Source organism: Theropithecus gelada, chromosome 18, assembly GCF_003255815.1.
Source record: "Theropithecus gelada isolate Dixy chromosome 18, Tgel_1.0, whole genome shotgun sequence".
In the NCBI taxonomy this organism is placed as follows: domain Eukaryota; kingdom Metazoa; phylum Chordata; class Mammalia; order Primates; family Cercopithecidae; genus Theropithecus; species Theropithecus gelada.
In genome coordinates, this window is record NC_037686.1 from 45749908 (window position 1) to 45770741 (window position 20834).

At 39.8% G+C, this 20834-nt stretch overlaps 2 protein-coding genes across 2 annotated transcripts in view; one reads left to right on the forward strand and one right to left on the reverse strand.

The window, feature by feature from the left end:
* Positions 1 to 20834, forward strand: part of ZBTB7C (zinc finger and BTB domain containing 7C) — a 382043-nt gene that overhangs the window by 146793 nt on the left and 214416 nt on the right. The window lies entirely within an intron of this gene.
* On the reverse strand, positions 10147 to 10693 carry C18H18orf12 (chromosome 18 C18orf12 homolog). The gene is given in 2 exon segments (XM_025365138.1): positions 10147 to 10497; positions 10499 to 10693. Coding segments are annotated over 2 exon segments (546 nt in total).

Genomic DNA, 20834 nt, shown 5'->3' on the forward strand with positions numbered 1-20834 from the left:
GATCATTTCCTTATTTATAAAGTAAGTCTGTAGAGCTTAGTCTAAGAGGAGACCACTCTACGCTGTTGCTGTTTTCTGAGCATTTCCGCATCATCTGTATGAGCCTTAATTTCATATACTGCCTGGTGTTTGTCTTGGAGGGTTTCTTGTGGGTAGGTCTCATGTCCTTAGTGAGACAGCAAGCTCTGAGGATAGGGAAGTAGCAGGCTTCTTCCCAGAATCCCAGCAGGGCAGGACCACAGGGTGTGGACACCATAAGTGGTCAGGATACCCCTGTTGCTTGGTTATGAGCCACCTTCCAAGTATTTCATCCTTCAACTTCACTGAACTCCCCTGAGGCTGGAAGCGTGAAGTGCTAGGGTGGACCGTGAGCCAGGGAGCTTGGGTTCACATCCAGCTCTGCCGTCCTCTCACTGTGCAGCCTTGAGCCGGTCATTTTACTCTCCTGTGCCTCAGTTTCCCCAGCTGTACAATGAGACAGCCATTGAAAATGGAGGTAAGGATATTTCAGATTCTTTTCCATGTTCATGCTTTCTTCACATCCTCCTGTGACTTTCTAGGGATGTGAATCCTAGCCCTGTGACTAGATACACTGGAATGTCCCAGAGGATAGGGAAGAGGACCTTGGTCCCCTCTGCACCTTCCTTCTGGCCCTTCTGCTCTGCCTGCATCCACAGATGCTAAGCTGGCGCCAGTTCCAGGTATGCTGTGCAAGGAATGCCCAGGCCAGACCTGCCTCTCTCATTTGGTACAGAAAATAGACCTTAATGATGATGTGGAAGATTCAGAGTGCTCACATACCCAAAATGCCTTTCCGTGACCACCATGTCCTGCTTAATGGGGTATTTGGGGAGCCCGCAGAGCCTGAGCTGATGCCACCTGGCACTTGCTTCATAAGAAGCAGGGACAGTGAGAGCTTAGGGTCTATTTGGGAGCCTAGTGTCCATGCTGTGAAGATGTTCTGTGATGCACGGAGTGACTCAGAGGAGAGTATTCCAGGCAGAGCTGTTGGGTGGGGCTTCAGGGTGGGAATCTGAGGTATCCTTCAGATGAACTCTTATTTTATACAACATCATCCTATGCAAACAACTCTCTCTGGAGCCAGTGACTTAGTGTCGTCTTTCCCACATAGTTCTGGCGCGCCAAGCCATTATTATGCACCATGGCAATAATCATCACCATGATAATAACAACAGTCCATTTGTTCAGTCTCTTAACTTGGAAATAAATAAGACGGCTGATCCAGTGTGAGCTCCAGCTCTAGTCTATCTGCCCCATCATCACTTAATAACGATCACGGAGCCCCTGTGTGCACACGGCGCCCTGCCCAGCACTCGAGATATTAAATCCACCTAGAAGCAGAGTATAATAATGCTGACCCCGCAGGGATTTTCCAAGAATTAATTCCTGTGGGCTCTCCATTCCGCTTTTCTCCAACACATTCAATCTTAGGAACCCAAGAGTTGGTGACATTTATCCCATGAATTAAAACATTCTACTGTTGCCCCTGGAACTCTTCATTACAATCCTGAGTCAATCAATGGCAGAGAGGAATACTATTTATTAGTTAAGTGGCTGCTATTGAATTCTTAATTCAAGTGGCTTTTAATTCAGTGTTTTCCTTGCTGCCCTTCATTTTGCCCTTGGTCATACAAATTTGCCCATTAAAGCCTGGTGTGGGGCCATGCTGATGCCTTTTATCTTGATTTTGTTGTGTTTTATTTTCTGGAGAATGGTTTTCAGTGGAGGAGAAGGCAAGACACTCGGAGTAGACAGGGAGGCCAGATCGCCAGGCCTAGGGCAGGCTTTGCTACCGTCTGCTGGGAGGAAGTGGGCGGGCTAGAAGGAGCGAGGGCATCAAAATGGCTTTTCAGATAAGGTCTTACAGGGAACGTGGCCTTCACTGGTGTCTTGTGCTTTGGTTTTGTCAACTTGAAAACTTTACTACCAGTTCTTGCACCAGATATGAGTCACAGAGCTAGTAGGTGGGATGCATAGACCGTCTCCCTGACTGGAAGGGGGCTCTTGAGTGGTGGCTGTTGCAGTCTGTCTTGATCTGCTGCATCTCCAGGAGGTTACCCAGGCTGATCACAGCCACTCCTTGGTGTAGCACATGTTGTTTTCAACAGCTTTACTGGGATATAACTGAATTACAGTAAATTGCACATGGTTAAAGTGGACAATTTGATAAGTTTAGACTTATGCATACACCTATGACATCATCACCACATCAAAATAATAGACATTCCTTCACCCCAAAAGTTTCCTGTGTCCCCTTGTGATCATACCCTCCCACTCCTAGTACCCAGGTGGAAGGGGACGCTCAGTGACAGATCTTCTCTGTCATTACAGATTATTTGCATTTTCTGGAATTTTATATAAATAGGCTTACACAGCATATAATCTTTTTATGCAGTTTATCTCACTCAACATAGTTATTTTGAGATTAATACAAGTTGTTGCATGTATCAATAGTTCATTCATTTTTATTACTGAGCCGTATTCCATGGTTGTTTATCCATTTACCTATTGATAGACATTTGGGCTGTTTCCAGTTTTGGGCTATTACAAATAAAGTTTCTATGAACATTCACGTACGAGTCTATGTGGATACGTTTTCATTTCTCTTGGACACATACCTAGGAAGGGAATGATTAGACTGTGTGGTAGTACATCTTTAACTCGTTAAGAAACTGCCAAACTACTTACCAAAATAGTTGTGCCATTTTCCATTCCTATCAGTGATATAGGAGAGTTCTAGTTGGTCTGTATCATCCTCGACATTTGGTATTTGCAGTCTTCTTATTTTCACCATTCTAATTGTTGTGGAGGGATATATCATTGTGGTTTTGATTTTCATGTCCTTTATAACTAATGACACAGAACATTTTTCATGTGCTTATTTGCCATTCATATATATATATATTTTTTGGTAAAGTTCTGTTCAAATCTTCTGCCCATTTGAGGGACAGTTGTTTGATTTCTTATTGTTGAGCTTTGGGAGTTGTATACTCCAGATATGTGGGTTGCGTATTTCTCACCTTCTGCAGTTTATCTTTTCATTCTCTTCATTGTGTCTTACAAGGACCAAAGTTCTAAATTTTTATGAAGTCCAATTTTTCAGTTTTTTTCTCTTTTATGTACAGTGCGGTTTGTGTCATATCTAAGACATTATTGCCTAACTGAAGGTCAGAAAGATTTTTCTCTTGTTTTTGTACAAAAATTCCATAGTTTTAGGTTTTAATTAAGTTTGAGTTTATTTTGTGTATGGTACAAGGTATATATTTAGCTTTTTTGCAAAAGAATATCTCACTGTTTCATCAAAATTTGTTGAAAAGACTATCCTTTTCCCATTGAATTGCTTTTACACTCTTGTCAAAAATCAGTTGTTTGCAGCTGGGCACGGTGGCTCACGCCTGTAATCCCAGCACTTTGAGAGGCTGAGGTGAGCAGACTATTTTGCTCAGTAGTTCAAAGCCAGCCTGGGCAACATGGTGAAACCTCGTCTCTACTAAAAATGCAAAAATTAGCCAGGTGTGGTGGCATGCGCCTGTAGTCTCAGCTACTTGGGAGGCTGAGGCCTGAGAATCGCTTAAACCTGGGAGGTAGAGGTTGCAGTGAGCTGAGATCGTGCCACTGCACTCCACCCTGGGCAACAGAGCAAGACTCAGTGTCCAAAAACAAAAACAAAAAAAAACCGGCCAGGCACGGTGGCTCACACCTGTAATCCCAGCACTTTGGGAGGCTGAGGTGGGTGGATCACCTGAGGTCAGGAGTATGAGACCAGCCTGGCCAACATAGCAAAACCCATCTCTACTAAAAATACAAAATTAGTGGAGTGTGGTAGTGTGCGCCTGTAGTCCCAGTTACTTAGAAGGCTGAGGCAGGGAGAGTTGCTTGAACCTGGGAGGCGGAGGTTGCAGTGAGCCAAGATCATGCCATTATACTCCAACCTGAGTGACAGAGCGAGACTCCGTCTCAAAAAAAAGAAAAAAAACCAAAAAGTGTGCTGGGATTTTGATTGGGATTGCATTGAATCTGCAGATCAATTTGGGGGATAATTGACATATCAGCAGTCTTCCAACCTATGAACATGGTGTATCTCTCCATTTATTTAGATCTTTAATTTTCTGGCACTATTTATAGTTCTTAAAACAGATTTTGCACATCTATTGTATTTATTACTGAGCATTTCATATACTTTGGTGTTATTGTCAGTAGCTTTTCTTATTTCAATTTCCTATTGTTGCTAGTAAGTAGGAATACAATTAATATTTATATATTGATCTTCCACGTCGCAAACGTGGTACAACTCTCTTACTAGTTCTAGTAGCTTTTGGGGAATTTCACTGTATTTTCTACATAGATAATCATGGTGTCTGTGAATAAGGGCAGTCTTACTTCTGCTCCAATCTAGATGCTTTTTACTTCTTTTCTTATTGCAGTTGCTAGAACATTCAGGACAATGTCGAATAGGAGTAGTTAGAGTGGATAGCCTTGACTTTTTTTCTGATCTTAGAAGAAAAACATTCAGTTGTTCATCATTAAATATGATGTTAGCTATAGGTTTGTTTGTACATGTTAGTAGGTTGAAGAAGTTTCTTTCTATTCCAAGCTTACTTTTGTTTTCTGTTTTTTTTTTTTTCCTAGAGATGGGGTCTTGCTCTGTCACTCAGGCTGGAGTACAGTGGTGCAATCATAGCTTACTGTAGCCTTGAACTCCTGGGCTCAAGTGATCCTCCTGCCTCAGCCTCTTACGTAGGTGGGATTATAGGAGCAAGCTACCATGTCCAGCTGATATTTATTGATACATTTTTTTTTCTTAATCAGAAATGGATGTTTGATTTTGTCAAATGCTTTTTGGATGATCCTAGTTTTTTTATTTATTTATTTTTTTCAGCTTGTTAATATGATGCCTTACACTGATTTTCAAATGTTAAACCAACCTTTCAATCCTGAGATAAATACCACTTAGTCATGATATTTTATCCTTTCAAAATATTGTCAAATTTTATTTGCTGAAATTTCATTTACAATTTCTGTATCTTGTTCACGAAGGATATTAGTCTGTAGTTTTCTTTTCTTGTAATGTTTTTGTCTGGCTTTGGTATCAGGGTAATGCTGCCTCATGGAGTGAGTTGGGAAATATTCCCTTCCCTTCAGTTTTCCAGAAGAGTTCATGTAGAATTAGTATAATTTCTTCTTTAAATGGTAGAATTTACCATTTAGACTAGTGAAGCCAGCTGGGTCTAAAATTTTCTTTATGGAAAAGTTTTTAACTACATATTTAATTACCTTAATAGATATATGGCTTTAAAGGCTATCTCTTTATTGTTTAGTTTTTGGTTCCAGTTTTTCAAAGCTCTGTTATTGGGTATATAGTAGTTTCCAATTGTTATGTCCTCCTCCTGATGAATTGATCCTTTTATCATTATGAAATTTTCTCTTTATTCCTGGTAATGTTTTTACTCTGAAATCTACTTTGTCTGACACTAATATAACTAGTCTAGCTTTCTTTTCATTAGTATTAGCTTGGTATATATTTTTGATCCTTTTATTTTCATATTTTTTATATTTAAAGTAGGTTTCAGTTTATAGTTGGGTCTTTCTTTATACCCAATCTAACAACCTGTGCCGTTTTTGTTTTCTTTTTTTTTTTTTGAGACAGAGTCTTGCTCTGTCACCCAGGCTGGAGTGCAGTGGCTGGATCTCAGCTCACTGCAAGCTCCGCCTCCTGGGTTTACGCCATTCTCCTGCCTCAGCCTCCTCAGTAGCTGGGACTACAGCCGCCCGCCACCTCGCCTGGCTAGTTTTTTGTATTTTTTAGTAGAGACGGGTTTCATCATATTAGCCAGGATGGTCTCGATCTCCTGACCTCGTGATCCACCTGTCTCGGCCTCCCAAAGTGCTGGGATTACAGGCTTGAGCCACTGCACCCGGCCCAACCTGTGCCTTTTAATTATAATGTTTAGACCACTTATGTTTAATGTGATTATCATCTTTCTATTTGTTTTCTATTCATCTCATCTTTTATTTGTTCAATTTTTCCTCTTTTTCTGCCTTCTTTTGGACCGAATATTTTTGTGATTCCCTTTTATCTCCTTTGTTAACTACCTGTATTTCCTATATTTGTTTTACCAGTATTACCTCAGGTTGCTCTCAGGTTTATAATATGTATCTGTAATGTCAAAGTCTACTTTCAAATGATATTATACCACTTCGTGAATAGTATACAAACCTTACAATAGTACATTTTCATTTCTTTCCTTTAGTCATACATTTTACGTTTACATATGTTATAAACCCCATATTATATTGTTATTATTTTTGTATAATTATCTTTTAAAATACAGATATAAATGCAAATACCATTTCTAAAGCTATCATTGCTTTGTCTAGATCCATATTTCCACCTGGCATCATTTTCATTGTGCTTGAAGAATGCCCTTTAGCACTTCTTATAATATGGGCCTTCTGGCTATTATTTTGTTTTTTAGCTTTTGTATGTATGAAAAAGTCTTTATTTTACCCTTGCTTTAGAAAGGCATTTTCACTGTGTAGAAAATTCCAGGTTGACAATTTTTTCTTTCAGTATTTTAAAGATACTGCTCCCCTGTCTTTTTGCCTACATTATTTTGTATGAGAAATCTGCTGTAATCCCTGTACTTTTTTCTGCATGTAATGTGTCTTCCCCTCCACTCACCCTGGTTGCTTTTAAGATTATGTCTTTATTATTGGTTTCGAACAATTTGATTATGACATGTCTTGGTATGCTTTCTTCATATTTCTTATGTTTCCGTTTTCTTGAGCTTCTTGGAACTGTGGGTTTATAGTTTTTTTAAAAAATCAAGTTTAGTAACATTTTGGCTATTCTCTTTTCAAACACTTTTTTCCTGTCCTCCAACTCTCTCCTTTCCTCTGGAGACTTTAATTACACATAGAACAAGCTGCTTGAAATTGTCCCCACAGTGCACTTTTGCTCTGTACATTTAAAAAATTCTTTTTTTCTCTATGTGTTTCTTTTTGGATAGCCTCTATTACTATGTATTCAAATTCCTTATTCTCTTTTGGAAAATAGGGGAGGGTGGAGGGAACAAAATCTTATCTGCTGTTATTGGATTCTATCCAGTGTATTTTTCATCTGAAAAAGACAAAATTACAACACATCTGATTTAAAGATGTTAATTGGCTTTTATTTTCCATCTAGAATTGGGCGACACTTCATTCTACAAAATAGAATGAGTGTTCTGATGAGCTGAGCAGGAGTGGTTGGCTTTATAGACAGAAGGGCCCAGGAAAGAGAACCAAATAACAAAAGCAGATTGGTCATTTCAAAGTTACTTTTCTTGTAAAGGTTAAAGCAGAGAGGACTTTCTTATAATGCTGGCTAAAACTTCCCTATTTGGAGATTTGACTATTATCTCTCTCTCTCTTTCTCTCTCAATTTCTTGGAAGGTCAGATAAACAACTTTGTTTCAGCTTGGTGCTGTGGAACTTCAGTGTGAGTGACTCCATTTTGGTTTGGTCTGTTGGGCCTACTGCAGGAGCTCAGTCCAAACCAATGGCCTCTTAGAAATTTTATTTAACACATTCTAAATATTGTAGTTTTCATCTCTAGACGTTTTATTTAGTCTTTTTATATCTCACTTTTTATGTCTTAACTTTTTGAACTATGAAATACAGTTATAAGAACTTTTTCATTGTCTTTCTCTGCTAATTCTAAGTTCTGGATCAGTTTGGATTGATTGGCTTTCTCTCCTTAATAGGGCCATATTTTACAGCTCCTTTGCATATCTGGTAATTTTGTATTGAATGTCAGACATTGTGAATTTTATCCTATGTGCTGGACATGCTTGTATTCCTTTAAATTTTTTCTAGCTTTATTAAAGGGCTCAATTAAGATATTTGAAATAGTTTGACCCTGTTGGACCTTGTTCATAAGATTGTTAGGTGGGACTAGATTCATATGTAGTCTAGGACAGTATTAAGATCTTTCTCAGTACTTTAGCTCTGTGAATTGTGAAATTTTCAAGTCTGGCCAGTGGGAACAACATTATTCCTGATCCAAGTGAGCATCATGAACAAACCATAATAGGTTCATTGCCTGATGTGCATGGCAAGTCAGTACACTGAGATACCGGATTGCAGCAGGGAAAGGTTTAATCATAGGGCTGCTGAATGAGGAGATGGGCAGAAACCTCAAATCTACCTCCCCAAGAAGTTTAGGACTAGGGTTTTTAAGGGCTTTGGAATGGGCTGAAGTGTGGAGATTGTTGATTGGTCAAAGAACGCTGGGTGAAGTTGAAGCGGTATCGTTGTCTGGCGTAAATACACGGGGTTGGTCGTCTTGCATCGAGAAGATTAACGACATGGACACACATACACATGGAGTAGGTTAAGGAGCGGAATGTTTAATAAGCAGAAGAAAGGAGAGAGGAGGGTAGTTCCCTCTCTCTTGTGAGAGAGGTGTCCGAAAAAGGGAAGAGTGGCGGACCGCAGCAGATTTTATAGGCAGGCTTGAGGAGGCAGAGCCTGATTTACATAGGGCCCACAGATTGGTTCAACCATGTGTGATGTTTACGTAGCGCAGCGGGGGTGGGAGAAGGCTGATCACCCCACTCTGATCTTATTATGCAAATAGGCTTTCCACTTGGCCAGGGCCATCTTGTCTGCTCCTTACTATACACGTGGCTGGCAAAGGGAGAAGGGAAGATGGAGCCGCCATTTAGAACTTGCCTATTCCCGGGTGGTATTTTGCTGCCGGCAATCATGCATGCAAGCTTCCAGCTTTCTTATCTGTGTCTGCAACTTGATTTTACAGGCTGCTATTTGTTAGAAAATGGTTTGGGGGCTGCTTTTCATTAAAAAGCAAAACCTTACCAAGAACTCCCATACCCTCACTATCTGCCTAAGTAATTTCTTCTTAACTCCTATATCAGAGTCATGGGACAAGGTGATGAAGAAATTGTATTCTCATGAGATTCACTACTTCTATGGGGGTCTTCAAGCTGGTTGGCATTAGGTGTTTTGCTGGAATTTAGGATCTAAAAAACAACTTAAGCAATTTCTGAGATCCTACTTATTGGAATAATGGGGGTGCAAGTGGTCAGTATCTAGTGCTACTGTGACTTTCAGTTACAAGGAAGTAGGTCAAAGCACAGCCTGACTAATGCTTAATTATAACTGTATTTCTATCCAGAATTCTTGTTAACCCTATGAGGGTTACTTCAGTACTATTTCTTTTACCCCTTTTTGGGTGGTTCTTTTCCTGGCTTTGGGTATTTTCCTGACATGTTTGCACTAATCAGTACTCTGATTATTACTTGAGGAGAGCCCTCTACAGATCTTTGAAGTTCTTTCTCTGTCTTCTCTCTGGTGCTCTGTCCTATGAACTTTAACTGCCTTGATCTCTCTGGACGCTCAACTCTGTCTCTTCAACTCAGGAAGAATGCTAGTGCCCCCTTCCTGCTCTATGGCCTACACACTCTCTCAAGGCTATAGTTTGGGCAATTGAGCTCACATTATTTTTTCTCATCTCTCAGGCGTCACTGTCTTTCAGTGCCTCATGTCTGGTGTCTTGAAAACTGTTGTTTCACCTATATCGTCTAGTATTTTTATTTTTCCAGGCGCGAGGGTAAATCCAGTCTTTGTTTCTCTACCTTGGCTGAAAGCCAGGGTCTGCCCTGGATGTTTATTTTTTTAAGTATTTTTAAAGGTATTTATTTTACCTTGACTAGATCCCTGGCACATGAGGGATTTTTTTTCTTTTTCTCTCTTGTTTTCAACCCCTATTCCACCATAACCCCATCAGTTTTGGAGCCCTGGAAGGCTCTGTCTATTCACCCACACAAATCTGAGTGAATCCTATCCATCCCTAAAGGGCCAGCTCAGGGCACTGCTCCAGCAGCCTTTGCACTGCTGTAAGTCCAAGCACATCTGTTTCCCCTCCTCTCTACTCTGTAGGTCTATGCAGTCTTTTCAATATTGACTTTGTATATGTATGTTTTCCTCTAAACTGATGGATCGTTAAGGAAAACACTGGGGTTCATCATCTCCCTACATATCACCTTAAGAGGCAGTCACCTCAAATCTCTACATTCATCATAGAAACAGAAATTCCATTAATAAATGTCAGGGACTGCCTCCTTAACCTTGGTGCTCTATTTCCCTCCCACTTTCAGCATTCTGGCTTATTCCATGGGTGGAGGAGGAAGCCAGGTTGGCTTGGTGGGAGGGGAATGGCATCAGTGTGAGGTCATGCCACATCATCCAGAATGCCAGCTCCACACCACAGTGACACATTGCAGAATTGAGCAATGCAGCTGGAGGAAAGAGAGGGAGACCCGTGTCACTTAGACTACAAACAAAAGGGGGGCAGGTGCAAATACAAAGCAAGGACCTGGCGGGAAGTGGCAGGTACACCTGGGCGCATACCACCAGTGCCTGCAGGGAGCGAAGGCAGTGAGAGAGGAGCCATGACCCATGAGGGATTTTTTTTTTTTTAATTATTATTTAAGAATGAGGAAACTGAGGCCCAGGGAGAGGAAGTAACTTTTCCAATCACAAAAAAAAAGTCAGTGGCAACAAGGAGAACTAAGATATCTTTAGGCCCAAATGTACTTGCCATTGTGTTTTACTCTCTGCGCAAGTTATCCCAACTCACGGTACCTTCACAATGCACTATTCTCTCCATAGTGCTGTGAAGAATTGGAACCTGCAGGAAGGTGGATAAACTTTCCCCAAGCCACACAGGTAAAAACATGTTTCAATCCCTGGGTTGAGTCCGAAGCCAGTAGTGCTTTATAACGCAGCCTCCCAGTAAGTGCTGCTTTTTTCAATTCTTTTAAAAAGTTTATTTGTTCTTTCATTAATTTATTCTCTTAACAAACATTTATTGGCCGGGCGCGGTGGCTCAAGCCTGTAATCCCAGCACTTTGGGAGGCCGAGATGGGCGGATCATGAGGTCAGGAGATCGAGACCATCCTGGCTAACACGGTGAAACCCCTCTCTACTAAAAAATACAAAAAAGTAGCCGGGTGAGGTGGCGGGCGCCTGGAGTCCCAGCTACTCTGGAGGCTGAGGCAGGAGAATGGCATAAACCCGGGAGGCGGAACTTGCAGTGAGCTGAGATCCGGCCACTGCACCCCAGCCTGGGCGACAGAGCAAGACTCCGTCTCAAAAAAAAAAAAAAGAAAAAAACCAAACATTTATTGATTACCTTTTCTTTATCAGTCACAATATTAAGTGCTAGATGAAAATATGGGTAAAAACAAATGAAGTGGTGTCATTGTCTGGGGTAAATACCCAAGGTTTGTCATCTCACACCAGAGAAATTGAGGGCACGGACACACAAGAAGTGAGTTTAAGAGCAGAGGTTTAATAGGCAAAAGAAAGAGAGAATAGCTGTCTCTCCTGCAGAGAGAGAGAGGGGCACCTGAGTGGGTCTTCCAGTTCCGTGGTGAAATGCATGGGGTTTTATGGACAAGCTTCAGGAGGTGGTGTCTGATTCACATAGGGCCCGAGAGATTGGTCAGAACAGGTGTGACATTTGCATAGTCCATGAAGAAGCTGGCCATCCAACCCTGATCTTTTAGTATGCAGATGGGTTCTTTACCTGGCCAGCACCATATTGTCTGTTCCTTACTGTACACATGGTTGGCAAAGAAAAGGGAAGATGGAGTCGCCATGTTGAACATGCCTAGCCCCAGGTAGCCTTTTCCTATTGGCACAGCTGCTGGCATTCACCCGTGCAAGATTCTAGCTTGCCTTTTCAGGCTGCAGCTTGATTTTTCAGGCTGCTCTTTGTTGGAAATGATTTGGGGGCTGCTTTTTGTTAAAAGGAAAGCCTTACTGAAGACTCTTTTACCCTCGCTATCTGCCTAAATCATTTCTTTTAAGATCCTGCATCACAAGTGTGGTCCTTACTTTCCAGGGTCCCTCCCCTAGTACGAATGTTAGAACTAAGACTACAAATAAATGCTATCAGCTATTTTATATGCTATAATAGGTTTGTTTGCTTTTTCAAACATCTTATTTTATATTTATTTCTGGGGGAACAGGTTCTTGCTCTGTCACCCAGGCTGGAGTGCAGTGGTGTAATCATGGCTCACTGTAGCCATAGCCTCGTGAGCTCAAGTGATTGTCACGCCCCATTCTCCTGAGTAGCCGGGACTACACAACCATGCTCAGCTAATTTATTTTTATTTGTATTTTTAGTAGAAACAAGATCTTGCTATGTTGCTCAGGCTGATCTTGAACTCCTGGGCTCAAGTGATCTTCCCACCTCACCCTCCCAAAGTGCTGGGATTATAGGCATGAGACACTATGCCTGGTCAGATATTTTACTTTTAAACATATGCCAAAGTTTAAGTTCAAGCAAATCACAAGAAAAGAAGCATTAGTGGGTTAATTCAGAGATTGTCTCCTATATAAAAATTTTATAGAAAAACAGGATGATTAAATAATCACTGTTAGACTGGATACAATGAAAAAAAAAAAAAAAAAAAAGGATTGTTTCAAGATCATTAGATCCTGACTGACAGTCAGCTGAGTGGGTGGGTATCTGGCTTCCCAGAAGAGGTCTTAATCTCATTAAAGTTTATCAGAAAATTGCTTAAGCATTTTATCAACGCTAATTTCTTCCCAGAAAGAGGTTGGAAATTACATCATGCAAAAAGGTTCTGTCCCATTCCAAGTTTGGGACTGGGTTTTTTATTAAGTATGCACACATACCACAGTGGAGCAAAAGAGAGATCAGGTCAGTTCCACCATGAGGATAACAGTTAGTGATAACTAGCATCATTTGAGTGTTATATGGCAGGCACTGTTCCCTTCACTTGAGAGATATTAACTCACTAATGCTCACATAATTCTGTTAGGTAGGGGCTTTTCTTACCCCTTTTCTACAGTGGAGGAAAGTAAGGCACAGAGAGCTTAACTTGTTCAAAGTCTTCCAGCTAGAATGTAGCAGAAAGATCAGGAAGGTATCACAAGGAAGATGGGTGGATCTGTTCCCCAAGGGGATGATAGGGAGGAAAATATTCTGGGAAGACTGGACCCCCAACCCCATTCTATGCTATGAAGCTGTGCTTGTTTTCAGAGATGTGGGGGATTCTGGATCAGTGGAACCACTTGACCCCCACACATGTCACTGGGGAAATCCATTTGGGCTTATGCCTGGGTTTTAGAGGGTGGCTGACTCAAGTCCCAGCTGTGTTTCTAGACCATGTGTTCTGGTATGGACAAAGTGGAGACTCCTCTTCACCTAACAGCTTTCAGACATATAAGCAAAACTTCCAGCCAAGGCAAAAACACATTAGCTCTGCCAGCCATGGACAGGTGACTGGAGTGGTTTCCAGGGTCATTTTCGCTCCAGCCTTAGTGTTCCATCTTATTTTGTTTGCTTCCTCCTTTGTTCAACATGTTTCTGCATTGCCTTTAAACTCCACAGAGGGAGTGTTGAAAGTGGTGGTAAGAAGAGTCTTGCTATTGTAGTGTAAATAAAAGTAAAGATGATAAAGTTTTACAGGGCTATGTACAAATTGATAGTTGGTGCAGTATTACTTCAGACACAGGAAGAGCCTTTCAGAATCTAACCTGTTAGAAATTACAAGAGCTTCTGTGTGAAAATTTAAAGAGAACGTTTAAAAAATAATATTTCTTATGTCACCTATAAAATTCCACTAACCCCAATACAACTATTATATTATTTTTACATATTATCTCTTCTAAATGTAATACATGCTGGGAGTGTTATCTGTGGTGTATGCCTACTATTTTGTATTCTGCTTGTTTTCAATGACCAGTGGATCATAAACATTTTTCATGTTTCTGCATAATTATCATTTTAATGGCCACATAATATTCCATTGTGCAGAGGTACTATAATTTATTAAACCATTCCCCTTAATGTTAGCCATTTATGTGTTTTCAGTTTGGGGCTTTTATAGATAACACTGCAGTGAGCATCTTCTTGCAAATAGCTTTTTGCTGCTGTTGAATTTCCATAGGAATAATTCCTAATAGAGGCATTACTAGTAAAGGACACAGACATGTATATGGCTCTTTCTCTATATTGCTGAATTGCTTTGCAAAAATATTATTTAATACAGTGCCATCACTCTGGAATGAATCTGCTAGCTTTTTCTGCACTTCAACAGCAGTTAGCAAAAACTTTTTTTTTCTAATTTGACAGATAAAACAGTATTTCAACTGGCTTTAATTTACGTTCCTTTGTTTACTAGTGAAGATTACTATTTCTCCATGTATTTGTTTATATTGTGTATAATTTTCTATGAATTATCTGTTTATCTGTTATGGTCTTGGTGTTTTTATAAATTTAAATGCACTCTTCGTAGGTGATAACTATTAATCATTTTTGTTTTGTTTATTCAAATACTTTGTTGTCCTTTTTAATTTTTAATTTAATTTTAATTTCCATACATAATATAAATTATGTTATGTATGGAAATTGTCAATCTCAGTCTGTGAGTACTTCTTATTTTTCTGAAGAAGAGAGAGTAATTCTTTTATGTATCTTTTGAGTGCTTTAAATGCCTTTCATTTAATCATTTATTCATCATCGAGTTAACAGGTACCTTTTGTGGGGCAGATAGTCTTCTAGGTTCTGAGAATCTAAAATTTTCATCTTCTTGGAGGTTACATTTTAATGAGAAGAGAAACAATAAGCAAAAATATAACTAATATACAAGGTAGCAATAAATCATATAAAGAAAAAGATAAAGCATAGCAGAGGACAAACAATGACCAGGAAAAGATTTAGTGTTCAGGAAAGGCCACTGACAAAGTGACATTTGTGATAGGGAAGACAGGGAGGGCCAATATCAAAAGGTATCATTCGAGCAGACCTGGATAAGATGACAGAGGGAACAGAAAGCGCAAAAGCCCTGAGATGGAAACATATGTGGCATGCTGAGTGTATTAGTTTGTTCTCACACTGCTATAAAGAACTGCCTGAGACTGGGTAATTTGTAGAGAAGAGAGGTTTAATTGATTCAGAGTTTGCATAGCTGCAAATAAAGACATAGCTGAGACTGGGTAATTTATAAAGGAAGAGGTTTAATGGACTCACAGTTCCATATGGCTGGGGAGGTCTCAGAATCATGGCAGAAGGTGAAGGAGGAGCAAAGTCACGTCTTACATGGTGGCAGGCAAGAGAGCTTGTGCAGGGGAACTCCTATTTATAAAACCATAAGATTTCCTGAGACTTATTCACTACCACAAGAACAGTACGAGGGAACCTCCCCCTTGATTCAATTATCTCCACCTGGCCCCACCCTTGACACATGGGGATTGTTACAATTCAAGGTGAGATTTGGGTGAGGACACAGCCAAACCATATCAGCACGTCTTCACAGGGCAGCAGGTGAGAGAATGAATGCAGGAAGAACTATCTTTTTTTATTTTATTTTATTTATTTTTTTTTTTGAGATGGAGTCTGGCTCTGTCGCCCAGGCTGGAGTACAGTGGCTGGATCTCAGCTCACTGCGAGCTCCGCCTCCCGGGTTCACGCCATTCTCCTGCCTCAGCCTCCCGGGTAGCTGGGACTACAGGCGCCCGCCACCTCGCCCGGCTAATTTTTTGTATTTTTTAGTAGAGACGGGGTTTCACTGGGTTAGCCAGGATGGTCTCGATCTCCTGACCTCATGATCCGCCCGTCTTGGCCTCCCAAAGTGCTGGGATTACAGGCTTGAGCCACGGCGCCCGGCCAGGGAGAACTATCAAACACTTATAAAACCAGCAGACCTCAGATCTCATGAGAACTCACTGTCATGAGAACAACATGGGGGAAACTATCCCCATGATCCAGTTACCTCTGCCTGGTCTCTCCCTTGACTTGTGCGGATTATGGGGATTAAATTCAAGATGAGATTTGGGTGAGGACACAAAGCCTAACCATATCACTGAGAAACAGGGAAAGCCATGTGTGTGGAGTGAAGCAGAAGAGGTGGAGAATTGGAGAAAACAAGGTTGTTACCAGATGGTATGGGGCCAAGGACACTGGATTTAATCTGAAGGAGATAGCAAGCCACTAAGTTGAGAGGGCATGAAACAGACATCTGATTTACAGTTTAACAGGATCACTAGATATTTTTATATTTGAATCATTTTGGCGGATTTAGCTCTCCAGGTATGTAATCACATCATATACAGGAGATATTTTTGTGTCTTCTTTTTCAGTATTTATTTCCCTTGTACTGTCTTTATCTCTCTTGTTGTTGTTTTTAAAAACTTTCCAGACAATGTTAATAATATTTTTATTAATGATTTCAATGACAACAATAACAGTAGGCATCTTTGTATATTCTGAATATAGAGGAATTATTGCTAATTTAAATATGGATGCTCTATGCTGTTAACAGGAATTCTTTTTAATTCTAGTTCTTCAGTTTTTATTAGGAATTGTTGTTGATTTCTATAAAATACCTGTCAAGTATGCATTAAAATTATAAGATGCTCTTTCTGCTTAGTGTCTTGATGTGGTGTAGCATATTAATAGAACCCCTTATATGAGGCAATACTTGTTTGCAGCCCTGGGGTAATCCCACTTTGTCATGGTATAATTTTAATGTATATATCATTGAATACATTGCTATTCTTTTATGAACTATCTGTGCTTATGGTCCACTCAGTCTAGCCCCCTCTATCCCTGACTTCGTCCTGCCCTGACTGTGGTTCAGAGAGCTGTGGGGGCATATAGGTGACCAGGCAGAGGCCAGGGTGTGTGTGCATGTGGTGGTTGTTAAGGGGGTGGGATGGGCGGTGTCAAAGCACCTGATGATGATTTCTCCAGCATCACAGTCTCAAGTATGATATGATGTCTCATCCTTTTAAATTTTAGTTTTTATCAAGATATGTATGCCTATAATTTAAAGAATCAGAGAGTTTAATTAAAGTTATTACAGAAAATAGCAGCCCTTTTCCCATCCTACCTCATTTTCCATTTGTGAGAGACAACTACCTTTTTTCTTTTCTAGCTGTGTGTGTGTGTGTGTGTGTGTGTGTGTGTGTTTTCAATTTCTGTTTTCTTTAACTCTAAGTAACAGGCTCATACAATTATTTGCCATTTTTCTATTTTAAACTTTATTATTAACTGACTTCCTACTATGGAAGATGACAGTTTAGCTCCCTTTACCCCATATTCACACTAGAAACACACTCCCAACATTCGCTCTTTATACCATAATTGTGATTAGATCCAAATTTAGTATTTACAGTATATTATTGTGAAAATGTACTTTGGTTACACCTGAGCTATATGATTCCATTTAGGCTCAATTTTTGTTTTCTGGAATTAATAATTGTTTTTGTTTGTATGTCTGATGCTTAGTTTTCTATGTATTTATTAATAATTCCATCCCTAACATTCTTTAATTCAATAAATACTGTCTCAATCTTTTCAAATACATCAGACAATCTGTCAGTTTCATCTTGTTGAAATCTCTCTGGATATCTCTGACCATTTTTGTCTGATTGCTTTCTGGAGCACAGCTCTCAGCCTGGGCTCAACCAGCTCTAGCATTCTAGGAATTCCCCCTTCCTCTCTTTTGTTTGGATATCCTGTTTTCTGAATCTAAAATCTGTTCCTTTCTTGGATTGCTCCCTTGTTTTGATGGAGTGCATCCTCCAATAACTTTATGAAAAAAGATGCTTGAGATACTTTCTTCTTCTTTTCCTCTATTCCTTTAAAAAATATGTGTTTACCCTTGAACATATATACCATAGAAAAGTATGTAACATTCCTTTTTTCTTATTTTTTTTGGTGTCTTGATCTATTTTTTTATTCCAATAGGTTTTTAGGGGAACAGGTGGTGTTTGGATACATGGATAAGATCTTTAGTGGTGATTTCTGAGATTTTGGTGCACCTATCACCTGAGCAGTGTACAGTGTACCCAATGTGTAGTCTTTTATCCCTCACTCCCCTACCACCCTTCCCAAGTCCCCAAAGTCCATTGTATCATTGTTATGCCTTTGCATCCTCATAGCTTAGCTTCCACTTATAAGTGAGGATATACAATGTTTTGTTTTCCATTCCTGAGTTACTTCACTTACAATAACGGTCTCCAACTCCATCCAGGTTGCTGCGAATGCCATTTTTCAATTCCTTTTTTTGGCTGAATAGGATTCCATGCTATATATATACCTTTTTTTTCCCCACTTGTTGATTAATGGGCATTTGGGCTGGTTCCATATTTTTGCAATTGTGAATTGTGCTGCTATAAACATGCATGTACAAGTGTCTTTTTCATATAATGACTCAGTAGTGGGATTGCTGGATCAGATGGTAGATCTACTTTTAGTTTTTTAAGGAATCTCCACACTGTTTTCCATAGTGGTTGTACTATTAATGGTTTACATTCCCACCAGCAGTGTAAAGATGTTCCTTTTCACCACATCCACATCAACATCTACTGTTTTTTGATTTTTTAAATTATGGCCCTTCTTGTAGGAGTAAGGTGGTATTGCATCATAGTTTTGATTTGCATTTCCCTATAATTAGTGATGTTGAGTATTTTTTCATGTTTGTTTGCTGTTTGTATATCTTCTTTTGCGAATTGTCTATTCATGTCCTTAGCCCGCTTTTTGATGGGATTGTTTTTTTCTTGCTGATTTATTTAAATTCCTTGTAGATTCTGCATAGTAGTCCTTTGTTGGATGCATAGTTTGCAAATACTTTCTCCCACTCTGTGGGTTGTCTGTTTACTCTTCTGATTATTTCTTTTTTTGTACAGATGCTTCTTAGTTTAATTAAGTCCCATATATAGTTGTAATTAAGTCCTGCCTCAGCCTCCCGAGTAGCTGGGACTACAGGCACCCGCCACCACGCCCAGCTAATTTTTTGTATTTTTAGTAGAGACGGGGTTTCACTGTGTTAGCAAGGATGGTCTCTATCTCCTGACCTTGTGATCCACCCGCCTCGGCCTCCATCTGTTTGTTTTTGTTGTGTTTGCTTTTGGGTTCTTGGTCATGAATTCTTTGCCTAAGCCAATGTCTGGAAGAGTTTTTGTGATGTTATCTTCTAGAGTTTTTATGGTTTCAAGTCTTAGATTTAAGTCTTCAGTGCATCTTGAGTTGATTTTTGTACAAGCTGAGAGATGAGGATCCAGTTTCAATCGTCTACATGTGACTTGCCAATTATCTCAGCATCATTTGTTGTATAGGGTGTCCTTTTCCCACTTTATGTTTTTGTTTGCTTTGTCAAAGATCAGTTGCCTGTAAGTATTTGGCTTTATTCCTGGGTTCTCTATTCTGTTCCATTGGTCTAGGTGCCTATTTTTATACCAGTACCATGCTGTTTTGGTGACTATGACCTTATAGTACAGTTTGAATTTGGGTAATGCGATGCCTCCAGATTTGTTCTTTTTGCTTAGTCTTGCTTTGGCTATGTGACCTCTTTTTTAGTTCCTTATGAATTTTAGGATTGTTTTTTCTAGTTCTGTGAAAAATGATGATAGTATTTTGATGGGAGTTTCATTGAATTTGTAGATTGCTTTTGGCAGTCACGGTCATTTTCACAATATTAATTCTACCCTTCCATGAGTATGGGATGTGTTTCCATTTGTTTGTGTTGTCTATGATTTCTTTCAGCAGTGTTTTGCAGTTTTTCTTGTAGAGGTCTTTCATCTCTTTGGTTAGGTATATTCTTGAGTATTTTATTTTATTTTTTGCAGCTTTTGTAAAAGGTTTTGAGTTCTTGATTTGATTCTCAACTTGGTCACTGTTGTTGTACAGCAGTGCTATTGATTTGTATACAAGATTCATTTTGTATCCTGAAACTGCTGAAATCATTTGTCAGATCTAGGAGGTTTTTTTTCTGTTGGGGGTAGAGAGTCTTGCTCTGTCACCCAGGCTGGAGTGCAGTGGCATGATCTCGGCTCACTGCCACCTCCACCTCCTGGGTTCAAACAACTCTTGTTCCTCAGCCTCCCAAGTAGCTGGGATTATAGGCATGTACCACCATGCCCAACTAATTTTTTACATTTTTAGTGGAGATGGGGTTTTGCTATGTTCTCCAGGCTTGTCTTGAACTCTGTCCTCAAGCGATCCACCTGCCTCGGCCTCCCGAAGTGTTAGGATTACAGGCATGAGCCACCACACCCAGCCAGATCTAGGAGCTTTTTGGATAAGTCTTTAGGGTTTTCTAGGTGTAGGATCATACTATCAGTGAACAGCAACAGTTTGACTGCCTCTTTACTGATTTGGATGCCCTTTATGTCTTTCTCTTGTCTGCTTGCTCTGGCTAGGACTTCCAGTACTATGTTGAACAGAAGGGCTGAAAGTGGGTATTCTTGTCTTGTTCCAGTTCTCAGGGAAAATGGTCTCAACTTTTCCCTGTTCAGTATAATATTGAATATGTGTTTGTCATAGATGGCTTTTATTACCTTAAGCTATGTCCTTCTATGCTGATTTTGCTGAGGGTTTTAGTCATAAAGGTATGCTAGATATTATCAAATACTTTTTCTGTGACTATTGAGATGATCATGCAATTGTCGTTTTTGATTCTGTTTATGTGGTGTATCACATTTATTGATTTGTGTATATTAAACCATCCCTGTATCCCAGGTATGAAACCCACTCAATCATGGTGTACTATCTTTTTTATATTCTGCTGTTGGAATTGGTTAGCTGCTACTTTGTTCAGGACTTTTGCATCTATATTAATCCAAGATATTGTTCTGTAGTTTTCTTTTTGTTACGTCCTTTCCTGGTTTTGATGTTACGGTGATACTGGCTTCACAGGATGATTTACGGAGGATTCCCTTTTTCTCTTGCAATAGTTTCAATAGGATTGGTACCAATTCTTTTAATGTCT